The following is an 18,455-nucleotide window of genomic DNA, read 5'->3' on the forward strand; positions in this document are numbered from 1 at the left end:
CGACAATGCAGCCGCAGCCAGCGCTCAAGTCGACCTACAAGGCGCCTCCTCTCCCGCCAGGCTGGACTGAGCACAAAGCCCCAACGGGGCACACGTACTATTACAATGCCGAAACCAAAGAGTCCACCTACAAGCGGCCTGTCACGGCAGCAGCCCTTCCAACCGCGCCGTCCGCTAACCCGGCATCGAGCTTTTGGCAACACCAAGCCGTACCCCAGATAAACCTCTCCGATCCCAATGTCGCCAATGCCTTCATGTCACAGTATGGTCAGCCACAGCACCAGCCAGGGCAACAGCGTGGTGGGCGTGGGCCGGGAGGCCGAGGCGGTTCCCACGCGCGACCAAAACCACAGCCCATCGACAAGCCGCGATCAAAGGTGGCTATTCCCGGCCATGAACCATGGATCCTCGTGTACACCAAATACGGCCGCCGATTTGCCTACAACTCGGCCAAGAATGCCAGTTACTGGCGAATTCCCGAGAAGCTCATGCCCGCCATTCTTGAGCTCGACAAGGCGCGCATTCGCCAAAAGGCAGAGGGCAAAGCTTTGGATACGCTTCGAGGCTCTGAAGGCCCGCCGGAAAAAACAGACGGCCCTGAAGAACAAGAGAAGGACTACGACAGTTCTGAATACGAAGAAGTCGAAGTGACCGACGACGAGGATGGCGGCGATGGCCACGCCACGAAGCGCCAACGAACCGAGGATCCCGACCAAAGCGAAAACAACGGGCCGGTCGAGTTTACCGAGGAAGATATCGCTGCGCAGTTGGCCGCCATGGGTGCTGACTATGGAGAAGACTACGAGATGGGCCAAGACTACGACGATTATGACCATGGCGAGGCGGCCCCCCAGCTATCCGACGACGACGCCCGCGAGCTTTTCAAAGACATGCTGTCCGACTTCAACATAAATCCCTACAGCCCTTGGGATACCTTGATAGAGCAGGGCAGGATCGTAGACGACCCCCGGTACACAGTCTTGCCCACCACAAAAGCCCGCAAGGAGGTCTGGGAGGAGTGGTCCAGACTCACGATTCAGGATCTCAAGGAGCTGCGACAAAAGCAAGAGAAAAAGGACCCCCGTATGGCCTACTTCGCCCTGCTGCAGGACAAGGCCACGCCAAAGCTCTACTGGGCCGAGTTCAAACGAAAATATAAGCGGGAGGACGCCATGAAGGATATCAAAGTGGCTGACAAGGATAGGGAAAAGTGGTACCGGGAATACATCTCGCGGCTCAAACTTCCTCAGTCCACGCTGAAATCCGACCTCAAGAAACTGCTCGAATCGGTTCCCGTGTCGCAGCTCAACAACCGGTCTTCCGCCTCCTCCTTACCACCCGCCGTCTTGACGGATCTTCGGTACTGGTCCCTCGATACAAAGTCCAGAGATGAATTCGTGGAGGGTTACATTGCTGGGCTGGGGCCTCCCCCTGACTCTGGTGCAGAGCAAGCGGCGGGAGAGGATGAGGCGACGAAAAAGGCCAAGGAAGAAAGACGCAAACGGGAAAGGGCGCTTCAGGACAGGGAGCGGGCGGTGCAGGAAGAAAAGCACAGGCAGGAAAAGAAGCTCCAGTTTGAGCGTGCCAGGCTGAGGGAAGAAGAACGGGAGCTTGAAAGGGCCATGCAGGTGGGCAAAAAGGGGCTACAGAGCCAGCTTACGCCACAAGAGGGGGAGCGGTTCATTTGAACGTCGAAGGAGATAATAATAATAGCAATCAACTACCATCAGCCATACCGCTGAAACGCCATTTTTATGCATGCATGCTTCTACCATATCCTCCGAGCGACCATCTCATACCTCACGACGCCGCTGAAATCCTTTTCCTTTTCCCTCTCTTCCTTGTCCCGATTTCTCTTGTCTCGCTCCTGCACTTTGCGCAGCCCTTCTGGGTCGTCAGCAAAGATCCACCTCCTCCTGTCATCCCCGACTTCCACGTTTCCATAGCCGCCAACCCGTCTGCCCTTGGCGTCAAAGCTCTCGCGTTCTTGTTTGCCAATGGCGATGGCATGCTCCTTCATCTTCATCTTGGCGTACCGGTCTCTCGAGTACCACAGCAGCACCATGCCCAGCAGCATCTTGATAATCAACAGCAACAAAAAGACGAGCAGGAAAACAACAACCATGGTCAAGCCGGCGATGATGTCATCCGAGGTGAACTGCCACCTCATCCAAAGCTTGGTGCCCATTCCCGCCTGCGCCGCAGCGGCTACCTGTTCCGATGTGGCATTGTCTGGGGAGGAAACGAGATCGGGGTAGGGCGAACCGTAAACCGCCCGGCCGAGGGCGTTGCGGATGAGATTGTCCAGCCTGTCCAGGGCAGCCACCATGGCTGGGGATGGGGCGGCCGAGTCCACCGACAAGGCCGTCTGTGTTGATGGCGGCAAAGGCGTTGGCAGGTGCGTGGCTAGGAACATGTTGTAGATCTGCACAAATGCCCTAATAAAGAGGCAGGATAAGGGCATAACAGGAAGGCCAAGGCGGCGAGTTAGTGAGGGGGTTACGAAGGCCTGGGGGTGACAAGTTAGCGACGGAATAATGACAGGGACTTTGAGAAAGTTGGGGGCTGTGCCTACATTAGTGTAGTAATCCTTGCAGAGAATATCAAGAATTCGACTGTAAAACGTCGGTTTGATGTTGTTGAATTTATTCACGAAAGCGTGCTTGACCCAGTCCACAACCATTTCACTGCCAATCACGACAAAAAAGGGAGACAAAACCTCGCCAGACCAGAGCCACGACGGCATGATGGTGAAGCTAGCCGGGAGTACCGATGAGGTGTGAAGCGGAAAGCTGATCGGGCCGCCATCGTCGCCGCCCGCGCCCGGAACCCAGAATCCTCCCACTTCCACAATGTTGCGCATGGCGATAATGACGAGCATGATCCAGAGCTGAAAACGCTCCACAATGTCGGCGCAGGCTAGCTGAAACGTGTTCTCCTTTTCGAAGCGTTTAAAGACGGAGCTCTTGATCTCCACGAACTGATTCGACAAGAGCAGCGTCATCAGCGCATTCGAGTACGAGTTGACAGCAACATTTAGCGCAATGACCTGGTAGAACAGGATGACAGAGTGTAAAATGTTGTACACAAGGGCACCTAGAAACATACCCAGCGGAAGCATAACCTTGGAGCGGCCAGAGCTATTCCTAGACAGCGTCTCGGCACTAAACAAGCACTCCAAAACGTCCTGACCAAGAGCCGACATGAGCCGGTCTCCTACTTCGAGCAGGTTGTAGATGGCGTATAGTTTGATGGCGGACTGTGCACGGATGAAGTGGTACATCCGGCTAGCGTCTAGGTTCATCAGGGCAACGGAGCTGCAAATAATGATGGCACCTTGCAAAAGATCGGCCTTGTTGTACGACGTCAGATTCGATGGGCTTGACTTGGTTCGTCGATGTCGAAAGGTCCTCGGCGGCCGGTTGCTTGGTCGCTTAGACAACGGAACCGAACCGCCGCTGTGTGTCCGAGAGGTCTCACGGCGACGAGAGGTTGGCTCGCCGGCAGCAGCAGAGACCCCAGAGGACTGGCCCCCGACGCCATCCCCTACATCGCGTGCCCTGCTACGGCTCCTAGACTCATCCATTTGGCCCAAATCATGGTGGTTGGTCTTGGACGTAGACCTGCCGCGCCGTCCTCTCTCCCACATGCGTCCAAGCCCGTACCAGACAAAACCGACCAGCCACCTTGCTTCTTTCTGTAGGACATGGCACCACCACTGAACCAAGATAGAAAGTGAAAGACAAAATCGCATTGGCAGAATTGTAAATGTCCAAAGCCAAGCATCCAAGCAAGCCAGCGCCCCAAAGATGATGGTTCTTTCCAGAAACCATGGGAGCATCATGACGTTTTTGAGACGCTCAAACTTGACCGCACTAGATTCGTAGGGTATATCGGTAGTGTAAGAGTGGTGAATGTACAACGGACTGGGCCGCTGACCTGCCAATTCCAGCTGAAGAAGCGTAGGGACCGACATTGGCGGCAGCGGTACCGATGGCGGTACAGGTGAAGGAGGGATGTCTTCCGCGGCCTCACCCCTCCTAGGTGCCGGCTGTTTAGACGTTTCCGAAGCGTGATTTCCCTTGCCTTCGAGATCAAGAGGGGCCGGCCGAGGAGGCGGTTGAAAAGAATTGCGCCGATTCGAGGAGGGCGACTGCGCAGGAGGTTGACTCGTCGACTTTCGTCTGCTCATTGGCGGCGTAGACAACGTCCTTCCACCCAGATTCGGGCGTGCCTGAAAGGTTGGTCGTGCGTTTCCCGCATCCTGTCGAGTATCCAAGCCGTCCACCCGTGGAAACTCGTGACGATCGGCCACAGCGGTCCGGCTGATGGTCTCGGCGATGCCCGCGCTCAACGGTTGATCTGCTAGCCTGCGCTCTGGCACGGCAGCCACTGGGAGGGATTCGGGGGCTGCAGTCAGCTCTTGCATTTTGGAGGCTGACAGTCGCCTCACGCCACCGCCCGGGTTGCTTGTTTTTGTGTTTGACCGACTTCGTGTCTTGGGGACGGCGACGGTCGTCTGGTTCAGAATTTCGGGCTTTGCATCGTGGCTGTTCCCTTCAGAGGAGGATAGCTCCGCTGAGGGCTCGACATCGTTTTGGCTTTCCTCCGAGGGTTCTGGTGTCGGGACACCTCTCGTTGGGCTTGTAGTTACGCGCTCGTAAACAAGTTGTTCTTCGGTTGTCGGGTCTGGACGTGGATCGCTCGGTGTCAGTATTGGTGATGGGAGATGGCTGATAGATTGAGCCAGCTTGTGGTGGGCAAGCTCGACAGCGCTGGGGCCGTTGGCCGTAGAAGGGGTGAAGGAGTTCTCGTCAGGCCCCTCGCCGACTATGGTCGCCATGATTAGTCGGTGGTTCACACCATCTCAGCGCGTTCTCTTGACATATGAAGGAAGACTAGGTGCTCGTATGGCGGTTTGCGCTCTGCACCAAAGAATGGGTGAAGTATTGTCTTGCTGGCCAGGTGGTTGCACAGTGACAATGCACAATCCCGGCTTGGCAGCCACAAACCCCAGATGACGTTTGATCCATCTATCTAGGCTTGGCATACTGAAGTGGTAGGAGACCCTAACCCTAGCCAACACCGCAATCTCCGCCGTCGGCAACCTGGCTTGCTTGGTCAGCACCGAGCGCCTCTTCCCGTATCACGGACTTTCGTCACAACTCGCAACAATTTGGCCTCAAGCTGACATGCTAAGCCCATTGAACTCGATTCGATTTCGGAGAGATATGCGGACTGATTGGAAGCCGCGCGCAACTGTCTTTGTCGGACTCGTGCACAATCCTACTATCAGCTCCTGGAAGGATTTTTGACCGCCGGGACTCGGTCTTGATGTTGTTAATTATATTCCACTGCTTTCGAGACTGTAGTATCACTGCTGACTTGCATTGACTGCCTTGCGCCAAGACAAGATTGCTATCCGTATTAGGTGGTAACCCACGTGGCTGGGTGACCAACAACCAACAACATGCGGAAATACTGTAAGCCGAGTGGTTGGTGGTTGCGGCCGCGACGTTGTGTATTTGCGAAGGCACCGAAAGTGGCTCCTTTAAGACACAGCAGGCCCATCGGCTGGAGGTAACACCATTGGCGTCATCTGTTAACAGGGAACCGACCATATGGGATACAATGTCGTTAGCCCAGTACTCTGCTCTGGTAAAGCAGTGGTACGATAAGCCGTGCTAGTCACTTTCTAGCTCAGGTAGCCACCATGTAGATACCTGCCTGGTACCTACTTGATGGATCCCATAAACAAAGTGAACGATGGCAGGGGGTTCCGCTAAGACCGAGCTGCCCACGCGGACATGATATAGTTCCGGGCAGCACACCGCAAGATCTTTTGTATCGTTGATTTATAATACCAAAACCATTTGGCACTGGAAAAGCCTATAAGAAGGAGGGCATCTGCGACCCTTCACCGATTTAGTGAAGCCAGATTTATCATCGCAACTACCTCAAACACACAGGCTCATCCCTCAACAAACCAAAGACACAACCTCAGCCTTCACACATTCACCATGCCTGAAACCAACGGCACACAACTTACCGAGGAGGAGATCAAGAGCTTTGGCCCGCTGGCCAAGGCGCTCGAAGAGCGCCGAGCTGCTGGTCCTAAGGTGACAACTGCTTACCCGTCCGGCCCTCCTCAAGGCATGCAAGCCTACCTCGGACCTTCCATGTTCCAACCACACCGGGCCCGTCAAGCCATACGAGATGCCCACGAGAAGAAGATCCCACCTCTTATCGGCTTCTACGCAGGCCTATCTTCGATTCCGCTCATGCGTTACATGGCTCCCTTTGGGTTTGATGTGGTGTGGATTGACTGGGAGCACACTTCCTGCAACGTCGAGACCATGACGTCTCTTGTCCACGACGCCATCTTCATGAGCCAGGGCAAAACCATCCCATTCGTTCGGGTTCCCGGCCACGACCACGCTGCCATTGGCTTTGCCCTCGATGCCGGCGCCAGCATTGTCATCCCTCAGTTGGAGACGGTTGAAGAGGCAAAGCATGTCATGAGCAGCTCCAAGTTCGGAACCAAGAACAGGGGCACAAGATCAGCGCCACCCTTTCGATTGATTCCTACCCTCACCGATCAGGGCTACGACGGTGCGAGAGATGTTTGGCAGAATTGGTAAGCCTTCTTTTCCCTCTCTGCTTCTTTTCGAAACCCACGAGGTATGGAAGGCAGACGAGAGACTGACTTGAACGGCTGTAGGAACGACCAAGCGGCGGTCATGGTTCAAATTGAATCCCTTGCCGGCATCAACAACCTTGACGCCATCCTCACCGAGTGCCCCGATATTGATGTCGTGTGGCTCGGAGCGCTCGACTGCCGCATCAGTATGAATCTGCCTGCAAACTTTGGAATGGGCAGTGAGCCCGAATGGTTGGAGGCAAAGGAGAAATTCTACGCAACATTGAAGAAGCACAACAAGCCCCTCGCGGGCTTCTGCTTTGCACCTGGCGATGCCCTGACCGAAGCAGCTCAGGTGCATAGCATGATTCTTCACGGCGCAGATGTCACGAAGCTTCTTGAACTTCAGCAGGAGTTGGCGAACGCCAGGGAGGCTGTAAAGGGGGTTGTAAAGCAGTAGAATGTTTGTAACTTGTCTTTACACAGACCAGCATGTCAATTTTATATGTATGACCTACCTACCCTACTATAGATTCCAATTGTCAACCATGTGGCCAAGACTTACACCTGCACCAGCCACATCCTCTTGGTTTAATTTCATGCCAGTAGCCGCAAGTGTCCCGGACGTCCGACGATCTAGTCGCGCTCCTTGTCCGCACTCGGATTCCATTCCATCTTCTTTCCTTTCTCGCTGCATTATATCACCAAGACTTTTGGGTTAAGATAGTTTTTCCCGAAATCATACCGGTAGACTTGTTTATTTATTAACAATAATCATGTGGTCCATTCTTCATCTGGTTGTTATATCAGCTGCTTTCCGGTGCATTAGTGCATCTACTGACACGGCCACCAAACCAGCCCATCCTCTTCTGAACATCACGGCATTGTCATCCCGTGACGGGTATTCGGTCCTGGAATGCTGGCAACTGGCCTCACTTCCAGTCGACGCAATGCAGGCGGCCAATTACGTTGTTGGTGGGCAAACGACAAAGGCAGTTTGGTCACGCATTGAACCTCATACTTACATTGGTGAGGCATGGGCACCACACGCACAGTTTGTTGTCCCCATAAGTCTTCTCTGGCGTCCCATTTTTGAGCATTCTGCTGAAGAATCATTATTCACGCAGACTCTCCATAATACTGAACGGACTTATCAGAATCACATCGCCGGCTCCGAGACCGACTGATGGACTTGGAAAAGGTCTGCTGAACGATTCCGTCATGATGTCAATTGGCCACGGCGAAGGCGACATGGGAGTAGTGGGAGAAGACCAGGAATACAAAAAACCAGAAACCAAAACCGCCTACATCCTCCCAGGAACTCTCAGGTCGTCTATGCTCATCGCAGCAGATTTGAAGAGCATCAGTACCCTAGCGGGCCATTATACAGAATTCCCGAGCGATGAGCCTACTCTGCTAGTGCAGATCCCTTTTGATGGGGATGTAGTACCCGAGCACATCGTCTTGTATGAGGGCGGTTGTCACTAGATGGAATAGAGTTTGTAGAATAGGTTCAAGTTGTGCCACAAGCGCTAATCATACAGTTTGTTTGCTGCCCTGTAATGCCCAGAACGTTCCGCGGGTCGCCACTCTCGTTTACTGTCAAAATTAGCCTTTTTGACACACTGTGGACTGGGGCATGGGAGCTTACCTTTGTCTCTTTCTCTTTAGCGCCCGTCTCACTCAAATCAGCCTGTTCCTTCCGCGCTGGGTCTGCTTTCTCCAAGGCAGGCTGGGATGCTTCAGGTGCCGCAAGAGACCCCGGATTGTTGTCGGTTGCGGGCTTGTGGTCAGGATATGGCCCGCGGGTGTGAGGATCATATGTCTCGGTGGTTGCCTGTTCACGCCGAGAAGGATCGACGACGTCTTTAAGGGACTCGATGATGTCGGACATTTTGGCTTCTGTGGTGTGTTGATGTTGAGTTCTAGGTATCGAGAAATGGTGATGGCCATAAGGTGATTAGGCAAATTGAACTGTTTTGAAGGCGACCTGATTGCTGGCTTGTTACACAAAGGCTGGGGACGATGGGTGCAATGATGTCATCGCTGGTCCCAGAGCATCGGAGTGGGGCAAACAACTGGGAGATCTATTGGTGCTTGCCAAGACTCTCTCTTCTAAGATACAATGATGTCACCAAGCTACAGATATCTGTAACTATCAGGTATTGCTCTAAGCTGTGGTGCTCCAGTGATACATCTGAGTCTGACCTCCAGGTCCGTAGACCACTAGGCCGGATCCCGTTCTCTCAGACTCCTGGCACGCCACCTTGGAATGGCAGTCAGCACAGAAGAAGTCAACATAGTCCCAGCAGTACACATAACTGCAGAAGCAGAAAGGAGCTGACAATATACAGCATAGGTTCCTCCATAGCCTGTGAACCGCCATTCCAAGCTCAGTTAGCCCTGCCATAGACCACGCTGTCAATGAGGTGGTAATTGATCCTCACTCGGTGCCTTTACGGACTTCCTCCCGTTCAACCGTGGTGACCTGGCGGCAGAATGGACATTTAACCTTTGGGGGGCTTGAGGGATCAAATTGCACATTTCCCAACATCTGGAGGGGGGTGGCCAACGGCTCAGCATTTAGTGCTGTTTGACCCATGATGGTAGTGCTGCTCGAGTTTGAGGTAGATCGATGAATGTGTGCTCCAACAAATAGACGGGAGTACAGAGTGATTGAGCATAGGACCTAGGCATCTATACCAACACTCCTGGTTTGCCTTAGCTGAAACAGGAACAAGCCATTCACAGCGGCATTACGGCGGCGCCACGAAAGCCACTGTCCGCAACGTGGGCTAGTTCTGTGTACAGTATGCTTGGACCATTGTCACTCAACCTGCCCACGGTTACTAATTGAAACTAAAAGTCAAGGTAGGTATGAATCCGTTGAAGCGACAAACGCGCCGGTCCGCCGTGACAACTCAGTCTTGCATTCGGCATTATAAACCCAGAGGCCGGAAGTTAGGAAGGTTTACCTATCAGCTCTCGCTTATATTTTGCTTAATCGTATACACCATCTCACGCCACCGCCCAAGTCACATGGCGTTTTCCTTTTTGTGGCTTGCTGCTGCCACAAAACCCGACAATTACCCCGCTCTGGCTGGCTTTGGATCTCGCTTTCTCCCGGCGATAATCAGCGTTTTGTTAAGGATACTGTCTCTTTTGCACCATGGAGCCTAGTAATCTCGAACCTCCATCATATACCTCTGCAGTCACCAATAATTCTTGCCAGCTTCAAGTCGGTGCTGGCGGATTGCCGCCACCTCCTTATGCTGCAACGTTGCCAACCCCTTTCTCTCCGACAGCAGAACGAGAGGATATCATCCAAACGATACCTCTTCACCTTTTACACGAATATGACCACGGCCCATATATCCGGTGGATCGACTGCCCATTCTGCTTAAAAGGCACTCCTGTAAGAAGGGCCGTAACCAGGGGTTTTCAGTAAGTCAAAAACAGTCAACTCTATGGCGTCTGGACCAATTCAACGTGCTAAACTGGTCCCCGCGCGCTCCACGCAGCAACGGTGTATTGAAGATGTGGCTGGGCTGGTCCATCATCACAGGAGGCATCGGGATGTTTTACCGACCAACCCATAACGACACGGTCGATTACTTTTGCGGTGACTGCCAAAACAAGGTGGCAACGAGCCATCCAGACAAGGGCCCGATGGAGACGTTTGGACCAGGGGGTCATAGTCGAACATTTGATAGGTAGACAAGGTAGACTCTAATTCAGCGAGTGTTTTTTATCCAAAATTCACTGAATTACCTGCAATTTTGCGTGATACATTTGGGTAGGCTTTGACAGCTGCACAAGAAAAGGAGGCATGGGAATGTTGGAGTGTTATCCTCCATTCTGGAGCCCGAGCCGAACTGGCTCCACATCCAGGCTGTTGGGTTGGATGATTTGGCAAGTCTTGGAATTGTCTATCTACCTATTTACCTAGGAGGAGGCTTGTAGATGCAGTAGCGTAAATTCTCATGGCAAGATTCACCAAACCTGATGCCACCTTGGAGGATTTTGCCTCGCCGATTTTCGCTTCGGCAGAGCCAAGTTCGACTAAATCCAGCCATCAATTCTATACGGTGCCCTACTTCTGGGCATTCAGGCTTGGCTTTTACCAGCTTTATGGGTTGCTCTCGGCAAACAGGCAGTGTGCCAGTAGCTAATAATCCAAATCCGAACTAGCCAAAGAATAGCAGCTCGTACACCAACTGCGCCTCTTTATTGATATTTCACCTGGCAGGCAAGGCAGAAAACCCGTGCTTGGTGTGGAGCATATGCGAGGTTCTTATGTCCTTTTAGTTTATGCTTGGAAAACAAATGTCGAGTCACTGCCAAGCTTGTGTTCATGTGCGCGAGAGCGCGTGGTTTAAAAGGAACCGCGCTCGCCTGCTGCCACATTCCTGAAGAAAGGCCTCCCTACAAACACCTCTTGTCGCACCCCAGCTAGAGAATCAACACTATCCCTTCATTATGTCGCAAAAAGTTGAGCGATCACCTACAGAGCTCCCTCTGGCCAATCTTCCTAGTCCAGCCGTCGATGGTGTATCGCCACCTGAGTACAGTGCTGGTCCTGGTAGTCCAGGGGCCCTACAAACGCCGACCCCTGCCGTCACCGCCCAACCAAAGGCGACAGCACCACCTACAGCCACGCCTGGTCAGATCATTATAACACCTCTCAATCAGATTGGTGAGCGGACGCAATGGATCCAGTGTCCATTTTGTTTGCAGACGTCCAAGATACAAGTCCGAAAGGAAGGGTCGACCATGCAGGTGTATGTTTCCTCTCCTCATCGCGGTATCTCGGACAACTATCCACCATGTTTTGCTGACACTATATATCTACTAACAGGGTTGCGGGAGTTCTCTGCTGTTTGCTCTGCGTCTGCCTTGCCTGCGTCCCATGCCTCGCCCATTGGTTTGAAGACACCGAGTACCGTTGCGCCACTTGTCATAAGATCGTGGCAACTGAAAACTATGATGGGATATACAAGACACATGGACCTGGCGGGTCTGTGCAAAGGCTGAATTGAGACAGACAAAGCAGCAGCAGGTGAAGCAAGGCGGCTGGAACGGCGGTCAGAATTGCAGTAATGATAATACCCATTTGTTTTGACGACAGGAGTTAATGGAGAGCAACGATATTCCAATCACTACAGTGCGTGCGGTCTCAGATCTTCTCTCACAAAAACAATCACAAATCTTTCACAGAGAACCTCGCTTTCGTCCCCAAACTCCTCAGGCGGCTTCCCATCCCGTAGACGCTGTTCAGTATAGAACTCGCGGTGCCCTTGCTTATATTCATCGACTGAACCCTCGGCCTCGGCCAGCGCAAAGTCATCGGCGACATCTCGGAATTTGCAGACTTTTAGTTCGATGGTCTGCATCAGCGCTCCAGGTTTGCCGTTCCCATCCAGAATGACGGAGTAATCGCCCACACCCCAGCGCAGAGGGTTGGGAACAGGCCAGGAGGTGGTGGCTGTTTTCTTGCCTTGAATGGCCAGGGACAGACGGCTATCGGCAAGCTGAGAAGATGTGCCCCCAAAGTGAAAGATGTCCCTGGGCTGAGAGGAATCAAGAATGATGTGACGACTGGCGAGATTAGCAGACGCCGAAGCCATGAATTCAACAATATCAGGTGAGAGGGCCATTTTTGAAGCGTGTATAAAGTGATGGTGGTGGTGTACCATCTCCCGGGGCTCTGGCTGACAACCCCCACAATACCGTAGCCCGTGCACACCCTGTCCTCCTTAAGGTAGCTTCGGCAGGCACAACTCCCGCAGGTGGCAGCTTTCCCATTCAAAACCGAGCTGCTTTCCATGTTTGAACAACACCCAGTCTGGCCATGTCAAAGTGTAGCGTCGAATGAAGACAGCAACAGCCTCCCACGCCGGCAACGGGATAGAAATCAGAACCCAAGCCGAGGCTTCTTGAACTCTACTGCATCCAAAATCGCAGCGGATGGCAGGTGAATCTGACAGCAGGTAGAGAAGAGATCTACAGGTGGACAAATTGGGATGGTAAAGTTGCATGCACCCGGCTTTCGGCTCGGCATATCTAGATTAGGAAGCTGCTGGTCCCTCCTAATGCTCATGCTCGCAAAGAGTGCGGAGCTACGTTTCCCGTCGAGTGTGTGTTTGTGAGGTTGATGAGATAAGGTAGATAGCCCACGACACGTGCGTCTGGCGTCGGTTGCGGGGGGGAAATGCATGGCCAAGTGGTCAACAGCCTGGCTTGCTCCCCGGCTCTGTCCTGCCACCCGGGCACTCCTTCCGGGTGGTCGTCTTCGCTTGCTCCGTGAATCACCTGCTGCATCTGGCAGGCTGGGATGACTGCACGGTCCGTCTGGCTCTGTGACTCTCCACTCTGTGCCACCCGGATGGCATGATGTCAAAAACTGGTTTGACACATTGCAAATATCCAGACCGCCCTGGAAACATGAAAGCTTTTTCTGGCGGAAGGGCAAAATAGCGATGTCGGCATGTCTACCTAGGCCCCCTCCCCGGGTCCCAAGCATCCCCGCAGAAAGAGGGCTGCAGAATGGCTCGAGCAACCCCTGAAATCCCGTTGCACCTCTCTGGCCCAACCCAACGAGCTTCTGCTTGCGGATGAACACCCGCTCTGTTGAGCAGTTTGGCCAGCTCCCTGAACCGTCGTCCCTTTTTTCCCACGCGACAGAACAGTTGCACTATGCTGCCTGGAAACCTATAGCGACAGAAATCCCAACCCTCGTCACCACGACACCGAGCGCCGAGATCGGAACATGCCGACGGCCTCAGCGTGTTAAAGGGCCAAAGATCGTCCCGATTGGCCATAAGCATGCGCCCTTTCGCGCCCTTTGGATCTCGCAAGCAGGACCTGGAGTTTGCGCAGCGCCCGATGGGTGCGGCTCCCCCCAACGGCGCAGGGTTGTTTTTTCCGTCTGCCGCCGCAGACAGCCCACCCAGTTCTTCGTCACTTATATCACACCTGCATAGGTGACCCCGGCGTACCAAGGTGGTGTTCTTCCCTTCTTTTTGGGGCAACTCGGCGTGTTGGGAGCTGAGCTCTGCCGCTGAGATGGCGTTGCCGGCTGTGTCCGTCCTGTCTAGAACCATGGCGTCGTTATCATTGCCATCAGAATCAGAACCGCCAAGTCGGACCAGATTGGGGCTGGAGCATCTTCCCAACGAGCTCTTGATCCCCATCGCACAGATCCTCGTCCCAGCCCCTCCCCAGACGACCCGATTCGCCCTCCGTCCCACTGGCACTTGGGAATTCCGCGATGCCGAACATCAGTGGGCACACTGGCTGGCTAGCCACCGCAACCTGCTGGCTCTCGCCCAGACATCTCGACGCATGGTTGCCATCGCCAAGCCCTTGCTGTACCACACCATCATCATCCCTAACCCCAAATCCCTGGTCGTCCTATATCACCGTCTATACACTCGACCTGAAATTCGACCTTGGGTTCGAGAGCTTAGCTGCCTTGTCAGCCTGGCTGAGGAGAACACCATTCTAGGAACATATAGAGAGTGGGCCAACATTCGCGGTGGTATGTCGGTCTCTGATCACACCACGGCACAATGCACAGTTCTGCTCACAAGTATTGCATGCACAGACACCTGGGCTATACCACCAGTCAGCCATGACACTTCTATCGCTTCTGAACTGCTCAAGCGCGTTCTTCTTCACTCGGTCAACTTGCGCGACTTTCTTGTCGCATTCCCCGATCATGCCTTGACCGCAACCAGCTTGACCGAGCCGCAACAAGACGAACCTGACCCACCACAGTCACATCATGATCAGTATCAACAAACCCAAGACCAGCAGCAGCAGCCGCAGCAACCACGGCCGGGTGCTTTTGTTCTACCTGTTTCCATCCCTGCACGGAGGGTTCTCCATCGGTATATTCATCCAGTCGGAGGTCAGGTCGCGTGGAGATGGTTTGACATTTCCTTCTTCTTTCCACTGGATCGGCTGAGGAACTTGACTTCGCTGCGCATCTACTGTAACCGCGAAGACGGAGCCAGAGACCGATCCTTGTCCCGCATACTTGCTGACTATGCCGTTACGATCTTACCCCAGCTGAGACAGCTCAAGACATTAGAACTCTGCTGCGATCAAGCGACAGTAACGTCATCCGTGGACAGCAAGACTCTTTCTTTGCCAGCCCTGCCTCAGCTCGAGACTATTCGGTTTTACGGCAGCTCCATACGGGAGCCAAACCTGGTGGCCTTTTGCCTTGCCTGCACCAATCTCCAGACGCTGGTTGTGCATTTTGAGGCTAGCTCGACAGATGAGGACCGGGAGGACTTGCCAGAAGGGAAAACGCTCAGCGAAGCCCTCAGAGAGAGGGCAGCCACCCTCAGGGCACTGGAACTGGTCGCATTCTCCGAGGGCCACTATCTTACTCGGGGCAGGGAGAGGCCGAGGAAACCCGAGAACCACCGGCTGATGTGCATCCCCGACCTGATCCACCTCGAGAGCCTCACGTTGGACTACCGCGGGGTATTTGGAACTCTGGGCATTTTGGAGGAGGACGATGGGGAGCGGCTGTGTCAGCTCCTGCCCGAGTCGTTACAGGATTTCACACTGGTGTGTGAGTGGGGCACGGAAAATGACTGGAAACAAAGTTATATGGCCAACCTGGACATGGTGCTGCACGGTGTGCAGTGCCTCTGCCAATCAAGAACCCGATCGCCCAACTTGGCAACCATCAGTTTGGCCATTCACTCTTGGCCAGCCGAGGGCAAGTTTCACCGCAGGTTCCGCAGGGAGGTGGAGGCTGTTAGACGACGGTGTGCCTGGGCTGGCATTCAGTTTCGAACATTTGATTTGCTGCCTTCCTATCGAGACGAGGACGAGCCCGAATTTCAGGATGATGATGAGGAAGCCGGGCCGGCAGGGCAAGATGAAGGTCACAGTGACGAGTGGGAATCAGGAGAGGAAACAGGCCCAGGGCCATCGAGGGCAGCTGCACCAGCAACCGGAGGAGGGAGCTTACTCATCCCTCCAGATGACTACGATTATCCAGAACTCGAAGAAGAGGATGAGGCGTCCGAATACTACAATTCGGGTGATGAGGAGCCAGATCCGGAGAGGGCGGCAAGGCGACCACCCACGTTTGAGGCATTCGTGGAGGAGTTGGGCGAAGACCACGGGCACAGCTTGGACGAGCTATTCTTTGCTTACCATGAGGACCGATGGGACCAGTATCTGTTCTGAGATTTCGTTCCGAGTCGCATTGATACCCCGGCTGTATGCACAGAATACCTAGCATGTTTACCTATTTTGCCTCGGTTCCAGCCATGTTTGGCAATGAACACGAGGTCTACAGAACTTCCATATGCAGTTGGTCATGATATTGACGTGAATGAACTTGGCTTGTTGGTGATGTTGGGAAGTCTGTTGGTTCAATTTGGGTGAGAAAGTGGGGTGTAGAATGGTAGGTAAGGAGCCAACTGATGGATCTGGGAGCTGCTCCCACACTTGGCTCAACCAACTTACCAGGTACCGTATATTTGGCCTCGACACACCCTTTACCTACGCACGGAGAACCTCTTCTCTACAACTATACACAGTCTCAAGTATACCAAGCTGTCACAATGCCCTTGCCATCCACCTCGCCGCCACATCTACCGCCCAAAGAACATGATTACATCATCATTGGCGGAGGAACGGCCGGCTGTGTGCTTGCCTCTACACTCGCTTCGGATCGCAACGTCAGCATTCTCCTCCTCGAAAAAGGCCACGAGCGCGACAATCTCCTCTCGCGCAACCCGCTCTTCTCTCAGAACTTCGAGTTGCCTGGACTCCAATCAGTATGCCGACTTTCAGAGCCTGTGCTTGGTACTCGACAGCAGCGGGCCAAGATATGGGCTGCTGAGGCAATGGGGGGCACGAGTAGGATCAATGGATCGTTGTGGACGAGGGGCATACCTGCCGGCTACGATTTCTGGGCAAAGGAATTTGGTTTGACAGAATGGAGCTGGGGCAAGGTTGAGCCATTCTTTGAAATGATTGAAGAGAAGGTACCGCGAAGGGAGCCGAATGAGGTTCTAGAGATGGTTGCCTTCGTGGACAAGACCGCCGGGGCTGTTGGACTGCCTCTGGAGGGCAATGTCAACTCGCCGAGGGCAAAGGCACAGGCGTGTTTCAGGATGCACCAGACAGTTGATGAGAGGGGGACGAAGGCCTCACAGAACAGGATTTGGTTGAATTCGGAAACAGTGAAAAAGACACCAAATCTAATCATCGCCACGGGGTATACAGCGACAGGTTTGCAGCTCAACTCAACAGGCGCCAGGGTCGAAGGTGTATGGGTGAAAGATGCTACAGGGAAACACCCCGGCATGAATCTGTTCAAGGTCAAAAAGGAGATCATTGTCTGCAGCGGGGTTGTTGGTACACCAGAGCTCCTGATGAAGAGGTATGAGCTCTCGCTCTGACTCTCCCGCACATGGTTATTAACTTTCCCTTTTCCAGCGGCATTGGCCCTCGAGATCAACTCACTCCTCTTGGTATTCCTGTTGTCCGAGAACTGAACCACGTTGGCCGCAACTTGACAGACCACACTTCGTTTCCTATCATGTCTGAAATACCGCAAAATCACACCATACATTCTCTCCAGAACCCTTTTGTACTCGTCTGGCAGCTTCTGAAGTGGCTTATATGGGGCAAAGGTCTTCTGGCGGCCTCCAGCACCCCAAGAACGCTTTTTGTCCAGAGCAGCGCTATTGATGACACGTCCATGTCGATTCTCACCCGCAACCCAGACACGGGGCAATGCACAATGGACCCCAATGACACAGCCAACATTCCCAACATTGAGATTATGGTCACTCCCGTCAACACCTTCATGGAAGCTGTCATTCCAAACAAGTCTCTTACGTCTTGGTACGCAACCCTCGTCCAGCCATTCTCGCGCGGCCAAGTCCAGCTTTCACCTTCTCCATCCGGGCGAAGTGAGGACGACCCGGCCATCAAAATCATTTACCCCATGATGACGGACGAGAGAGATTGGGCGGTCATGAGAAAAGCAATGCGATTTGGCATGAGATTTGCGGAGGAGTTTGCCAACCAGTATCCCCACTCCGCTGTCTTGAGCTTCGCGCCAGGGATGGACCTCATGTATCTTGATTCTGTCATTGAGGCCAAAAGGGCCAAGGGGAAGACCAAAAAGGCAGAATCTTCAGCGGGGGTTCCAGATATCACTGATCCTCACACCCAAATGTCTTCTTCATCGTCGCAGCAGGTACCTCAGGGATACAGAGGAAAGACTTGGCAAACTGTGACGGATTTAGAGATTGACGAGTATGCAAAACGAGTGTGGGCTTCTGCTCTGCATGCCACTTCGACGTGTCGCATGTCCCTTTCACCAGAGGGCGGCGTGGTGGATCAGCGGTTGAGGGTGCACGGGATTGAGAATCTGAGAATTGCGGATGCAAGCGTCTTTCCTGCCATTCCCAGTGCGCATACCATGGCGCCTACTGTTATGGTGGGGAGAAGGCTCGGGGAGATGATTTTGGAGGAGGCCGGCCGAAGTGGGTAAGGTTGACCTTACCACCGAGTCATTTCTGTCACGCGACTTTGCGGTACAGCTGTTCTGTTTGGAGGGTTGTATGAGTATCTATTCTGTATTCAGATATTTATTTATTCATTTACTTCTATACGAAGTCGTGAGAGGCTTGGCTGGATAAACAACCTAGTACATGTTGTGGAAAACAAACCGACTTCCCCCTAAACCCAGCTTTTCACATGTTTAGCTTGAACATTGCGAGTGATCCAAGACAGCCGAGCCTTGGCCGTTCCCAGCTCCGTCTCCCTT

At 53.5% G+C, this 18,455-nt stretch overlaps 10 protein-coding genes across 10 annotated transcripts; 6 read left to right on the forward strand and 4 right to left on the reverse strand.

The window, feature by feature from the left end:
* Positions 1–5: 5 nt before the first annotated feature.
* Positions 6–1,688, forward strand: QC763_404410 (uncharacterized protein; the record flags this gene model as incomplete). Its single annotated transcript, XM_062912085.1, has 1 exon — positions 6–1,688. The coding sequence occupies one exon, from the start codon at positions 6–8 to the stop codon at positions 1,686–1,688; it is 1,683 nt and encodes a 560-aa protein (XP_062766346.1).
* Positions 1,689–1,739: 51 nt separating this feature from the next.
* On the reverse strand, positions 1,740–5,181 carry QC763_404400 (uncharacterized protein). The gene is made up of 2 exons (XM_062912084.1): positions 2,576–5,181; positions 1,740–2,509 (listed from the first exon to the last, which is right to left on the reverse strand). Exons 1-2 carry the CDS (start codon positions 4,841–4,843, stop codon positions 1,769–1,771), a joined length of 3,009 nt encoding a protein of 1,002 aa, XP_062766347.1. The 5' UTR covers positions 4,844–5,181; the 3' UTR covers positions 1,740–1,768.
* A 391-nt stretch (positions 5,182–5,572) lies between these two features.
* Positions 5,573–7,100, forward strand: QC763_404390 (uncharacterized protein; the record flags this gene model as incomplete). Its single annotated transcript, XM_062912083.1, has 2 exons — positions 5,573–6,637; positions 6,722–7,100. Exons 1-2 carry the CDS (start codon positions 6,021–6,023, stop codon positions 7,098–7,100), a joined length of 996 nt encoding a protein of 331 aa, XP_062766348.1. The 5' UTR covers positions 5,573–6,020.
* A 316-nt stretch (positions 7,101–7,416) lies between these two features.
* Positions 7,417–8,148, forward strand: QC763_404380 (uncharacterized protein; the record flags this gene model as incomplete). Its single annotated transcript, XM_062912082.1, has 2 exons — positions 7,417–7,694; positions 7,768–8,148. 2 exons carry the CDS (start codon positions 7,417–7,419, stop codon positions 8,126–8,128), a joined length of 639 nt encoding a protein of 212 aa, XP_062766349.1. The 3' UTR covers positions 8,129–8,148.
* QC763_404370 (uncharacterized protein) lies at positions 7,771–8,534 on the reverse strand (the record flags this gene model as incomplete). The annotated part of the gene is made up of 2 exons (XM_062912081.1): positions 7,771–8,239; positions 8,292–8,534. 2 exons carry the CDS (start codon positions 8,532–8,534, stop codon positions 8,237–8,239), a joined length of 246 nt encoding a protein of 81 aa, XP_062766350.1. The 3' UTR covers positions 7,771–8,236.
* Positions 8,535–8,810: 276 nt separating this feature from the next.
* QC763_404360 (uncharacterized protein) lies at positions 8,811–9,457 on the reverse strand (the record flags this gene model as incomplete). Its single annotated transcript, XM_062912080.1, has 2 exons — positions 9,088–9,457; positions 8,811–9,012 (listed from the first exon to the last, which is right to left on the reverse strand). Exons 1-2 carry the CDS (start codon positions 9,240–9,242, stop codon positions 8,811–8,813), a joined length of 357 nt encoding a protein of 118 aa, XP_062766351.1. The 5' UTR covers positions 9,243–9,457.
* A 143-nt stretch (positions 9,458–9,600) lies between these two features.
* On the forward strand, positions 9,601–10,422 carry QC763_404350 (uncharacterized protein). The gene is made up of 2 exons (XM_062912079.1): positions 9,601–10,084; positions 10,162–10,422. The coding sequence occupies exons 1-2, from the start codon at positions 9,810–9,812 to the stop codon at positions 10,355–10,357; spliced, it is 471 nt and encodes a 156-aa protein (XP_062766352.1). The 5' UTR covers positions 9,601–9,809; the 3' UTR covers positions 10,358–10,422.
* A 1,377-nt stretch (positions 10,423–11,799) lies between these two features.
* Positions 11,800–12,297, reverse strand: QC763_404330 (uncharacterized protein; the record flags this gene model as incomplete). Its single annotated transcript, XM_062912078.1, has 1 exon — positions 11,800–12,297. The coding sequence occupies one exon, from the start codon at positions 12,295–12,297 to the stop codon at positions 11,800–11,802; it is 498 nt and encodes a 165-aa protein (XP_062766353.1).
* A 628-nt stretch (positions 12,298–12,925) lies between these two features.
* Positions 12,926–15,853, forward strand: QC763_404325 (uncharacterized protein; the record flags this gene model as incomplete). The annotated part of the gene is made up of 2 exons (XM_062912077.1): positions 12,926–14,180; positions 14,247–15,853. The coding sequence occupies exons 1-2, from the start codon at positions 13,706–13,708 to the stop codon at positions 15,851–15,853; spliced, it is 2,082 nt and encodes a 693-aa protein (XP_062766354.1). The 5' UTR covers positions 12,926–13,705.
* Positions 15,854–16,092: 239 nt separating this feature from the next.
* QC763_404320 (uncharacterized protein) lies at positions 16,093–18,379 on the forward strand (the record flags this gene model as incomplete). Its single annotated transcript, XM_062912076.1, has 2 exons — positions 16,093–17,057; positions 17,114–18,379. The coding sequence occupies 2 exons, from the start codon at positions 16,093–16,095 to the stop codon at positions 18,177–18,179; spliced, it is 2,031 nt and encodes a 676-aa protein (XP_062766355.1). The 3' UTR covers positions 18,180–18,379.
* Positions 18,380–18,455: the final 76 nt, after the last annotated feature.

Source organism: Podospora pseudopauciseta, chromosome 4 (genome assembly GCF_035222475.1).
Source record: "Podospora pseudopauciseta strain CBS 411.78 chromosome 4, whole genome shotgun sequence".
NCBI lineage: Eukaryota > Fungi > Ascomycota > Sordariomycetes > Sordariales > Podosporaceae > Podospora > Podospora pseudopauciseta.